General features: G+C 43.3%; 1 protein-coding gene across 1 annotated transcript; it reads left to right on the top strand.

Annotated features, from left to right (window-relative positions):
* The first annotated feature begins 385 nt into the window (after positions 1–385).
* RWDD2B (RWD domain containing 2B) lies at positions 386–2,776 on the top strand. The gene is made up of 4 exons (XM_010151018.1): positions 386–600; positions 699–766; positions 1,444–1,809; positions 2,514–2,776. Exons 1-4 carry the CDS (start codon positions 394–396, stop codon positions 2,749–2,751), a joined length of 879 nt encoding a protein of 292 aa, XP_010149320.1. The 5' UTR covers positions 386–393; the 3' UTR covers positions 2,752–2,776.
* The last annotated feature ends 1,202 nt before the right edge of the window (positions 2,777–3,978 follow it).

Below are 3,978 nucleotides of genomic sequence, written 5' to 3'. Positions count from 1 at the left end.
TGCCGCCGACCCGCGGGGCTGGGCGGCCAGAGCTGAGGTCGATGCCGGGGCTGGGCGGCCAGAGTTGGGGTCGATGCCGGGACCGGGTCCGGGCTTGCTCGATGGGGGAGCGGAGGCTCCCGGGTACGCCAATATCCGGCTCCGCGGCCGCGCCCCAGCTGTGCGGCCCTGCGAGAGGGAAACGTATTCCTGCCCCATCGGGTCAGCGGAGACCTCGTGGGCTGTCACGGAGCATCTTCATACTTCCAACTGCCCAGCGTATATGAGTTAGTTGTGATGGGCTTTGGTTCCAAAGATTAATAGGATTTACGTGGAAGCGGTTAGCGAACTACGTCCCGTATTCAAGCCCTGTTTTTCTTCCCTAATTTCTTTTTTGCTGAGGCAACAACGGAAATGTCTAACCGAGAAGAAGCCGAGATACAAATTTCGGAATTAGATTTGCTGTCTAGCATGTTCCCTTACGAGGAAGAGTTCAGCGTGACTGACCAGGTGGCTGTGGCAGAACTGAAGCACTATGTTGAAGATGAGTCTGCAGAGATGCCGTCTTCAAAAGTTCAGTTTGTACTGAACGTAAAGCCAGAGGTCGCTAATGCCTCTATGGTATTGTAAACACCTTTTAACATTTTTTGGTTTGGTTTGGTTTATTTTGTGGGATTTTAGGGATTACTTGAATTGAATGTATGCTCATTTATTTTTAGGTGGCATTCTCTATGTCCTGTGCCTTACCATTTCAATATCCATCTGTTCTACCAGAAATTACTGTGAGGTATGGCATTACAAGTACAGCTAATAAAAACATTTAGAAGCTATGGTGTACTACATAAATACAGTTATAAGAGGAAAATCAATCAATTTTTTGATAGTTTACTGTCAAATTAAGCCAGGTGGACAACAAAAACAAATCTCCAAAGTTATAATTTCTCCGGTACCCTCACCAAGTGAGAAAAATGGGGAAAAGCGTGTAGCAGTGCCATCATCTGTACAAAGGAGTTGCATGTAGATAGTGTTCATAAGCCCGATGCTCAAGAAGATGGACTCTTGTCCATTTTGGTAAGGCTTAACACTAACTAAAGGAGTAAAATGTTATCCAGTGGTCTTATTCTTCCCATATCACAAAGGCTTTCTGTTACTTTTTATTGCAACATTTCTGTTTAAAGAAGTAGCCTTTCGTATTACAAGAAATTAATTTAGCCACCATACTTACTCTTCAAGTACCTTTTTCTTGATTTTGATTTACAGATTTGTAGTACTATATGTGAACTCAAGAGTTAGCACACCAATTAAATACTAATTAGGACCTTTTGTAGCTGATATGACTAAAATATCAATAGCAACTGCACGCCATCTAAATATGGTCTGACTTTTTGGCAGCTTGATGTAAAACTGTTTGAAAAACATACTAAATAGTAAGTCTATTACAACTGCATTTGCGTTTTTCTTTAGGTCACCATTATTAAGCCGCTCTCAGCAGGTTCACCTGAACTCTGATCTAAAAACATATTTGATGCAACACTGCAGTGGTGAGCCTTGCATGTTGAGTGCAAGGGAATGGGTCAAAGACCATGCAGCTGCTTACATTGACAAAGAGCTTTCATCTTCCTCGGTGATGTCATCAAATGCTATTCAGTCAGAAGACGCCATGTTCACTCGGATGTGGATCTATAGTCATCACATTTACAACAAGCAAAAAAGAAAGAATATTATTGACTGGGCCAAGGAACTCTCTCTGACAGGGTTTTGCATGCCAGGCAAACCAGGTGTTGTTTGTGTAGAAGGTCTACAAAGTAATTGTGAAGAGTTCTGGTCAAGGTTAGTTTTTCTTTGTACTGAAATGCCATTGGCAGTTAGAGTATTACATGTTTCACGTATACGTGGCCGGAAAGTGGGAAATCCAACGACCTCCCAACCCGCAAAAGTCTGCAAAGTATTTGTGTTTATCATAATGTATTTATTTACAACTCTGAATGTCCACTGTGCTGTTGATTACAAACCACTGGTACCGCACTGGGCACTTTCCCTTGGTTTACCTTCCTCTGTATTTCGTTTGCACAGCGATGGACTGCAGTACCCCAGCTGTGTTAGATACATATGCTGCTGTACCGCTTCACATTCGTGATTCACTCTGCTCCCATCGTTTATGTGTCTGGGTGGTGCAGACTAAATGAGCATCGTCGTTTGATTCTAACAGCTAAGAGAGTATGAGAATATGAGGATTCTTGGCACAGGCAAGGCAGAAGTGAGCACTGAAATTGACACCACTTCATCATCAGTTATTTTGTGGGGAGTAACATTAAGGTGTTTGAATCCTGGGAAGATACAAAGAAACAAGCTCCTGCTTGTGGGAGTGTTTATGTGTGAGTAGTATTTCTGTGACCAGCTGGGGAACCATTCATTACCTCTGTCAGCATGTATGTCCAAATGGAATTAATTGACTTCTGTGATAATAGCTCTTTCACAGTATTTTCTAAAACAGTCTTTATATTCTCCATTCATATTTCTCCAATTGCTTTCAGAGTAAGAAGATTAACGTGGAAAAGAATTGTCATTCGGCACAGAGAAGATGTTTCTTTGGAAGGTGGAGGACATGCTGAGATTCAGAGGCAAAGAAAGTTCTCTGCTTTGGAAGAAAAATGTTTTGATGCACATGGTGCCAGAGGAAATCATATGGATTTGGGGCAGCTATATCATTTTTTAGAAGAAAAAGGATGTGCTGATGTTTTTCAAATGTACTTTGGGGTGGAAGGGCATTGAAAGGGCTGAGGATCACCACAGGTCCAATCAGTGATCTTTGTACATTAACCCTTGTCACAGATTTCTTATCTGTTTTGCAGTGGTTGATCAGAGAGGGAATTAATAATTTATGGTTGCTATAATCAGTTTTCAGTGAAAACAAATAATCAGGGAAATCCTGCAGCATGAAAATGACTAAATGAATACTTTATTATGCTTTCTGGTTTTCAGGGCATTTAGAGTACAGACATAATTACAAAGAGAGAAAATATGTTTGATAACCTACCAGGAAGCTACAGAACTATAGATTGAATGAATGGATGGAATTACAGTGAATGAATGTATGACTAAGAAGAGACAGAAATGAGGTGTGGATACCTCAGGAGAGGAAACGTGATGTTTACAGTCTTTGTTATTGTTTACGAGCACTACATAAAGACTTCTTTTGTAAAAATCTTTTCCTTTCTTCCTGAAAGTATGTTCAGCCATGAGATTGATTTTCTGTTAAAAAAAAAAGTTCACAAAAGCCTTCTTCATGCAAATGGGATGAGCTGGGATGCCTGCTGGAAGGCAAAGGGTTTTCCATAGGTGAAAGTGTGTTTGCAGCTCAGAGGGATACGGTGGTGACTCTGCTACACCTGTGGCTGAGGCATCTGTCTGTTTGCTCCTGCAGCGGCAGGAGCTCACCAGGGGTTGGACCCCCGTGCAGCATGCTCCAGAGCAGTAAACGACCCTTGCCCTGCCGACCTCTCAGGTCTGCAGCCCGCTGATTTAAAGTGCATTACGCTGCTTATGGTTTTGAGTTTGGCGTCCCCAAATCTGTGTCAATGAATGCTATTTTGTTTCTTTTGCTTGCTTAGGAATTCTGTATCTCAGTCAGGTCCATGGCATAAAAAGCAGATGTCGGTGGCTCGTGGAGCTGATGGTGTTTCTGCGTGGATCCCTAACCGGTGGGTCGCGGCTGCGGACCCGGGCACCCTGCGCAGGGACACTGGGCAGCGGCCCCGTTCTGCAAGTACGGAGTCGCCTCCGTTTAAGACTCCGCCAAGCCCCAGGTCCGTGGAAGCATACAGGAACACCGCGGGTTAATAAAGGACGCAGGAGGCGCTCGAAGTCTCCGCACGTTGGGGTCTGTAGTTTACTAAGGTCACGAAGTTTAAAGGTATTTCAACCAGATGATGTCAGTGGTGTGTTTCACGACAGTGCGTTGGAGATTATCAGTAAGATTTCAGGAAGAAATTCTTCCCG

Source organism: Eurypyga helias, unplaced genomic scaffold (genome assembly GCF_000690775.1).
Source record: "Eurypyga helias isolate BGI_N326 unplaced genomic scaffold, ASM69077v1 Scaffold51530, whole genome shotgun sequence".
Lineage (NCBI taxonomy): Eukaryota > Metazoa > Chordata > Aves > Eurypygiformes > Eurypygidae > Eurypyga > Eurypyga helias.
The sequence above is the reverse complement of the archived record's forward strand: the minus strand, read 5'-3'. Positions and strand labels throughout refer to the sequence as shown.

Bases quoted from the DNA above. Each gene is read 5' to 3' on its own strand.
- RWDD2B (XM_010151018.1), top strand. From the start codon at position 394: ATGTCTAACCGAGAAGAAGCCGAGATACAAATTTCGGAATTAGATTTG. The intron at 767-1,443 runs GTATGGCATTAC...GTTTTTCTTTAG, and splicing joins CTACCAGAAATTACTGTGAG to GTCACCATTATTAAGCCGCT. The intron at 1,810-2,513 runs GTTAGTTTTTCT...AATTGCTTTCAG, and splicing joins TGTGAAGAGTTCTGGTCAAG to AGTAAGAAGATTAACGTGGA.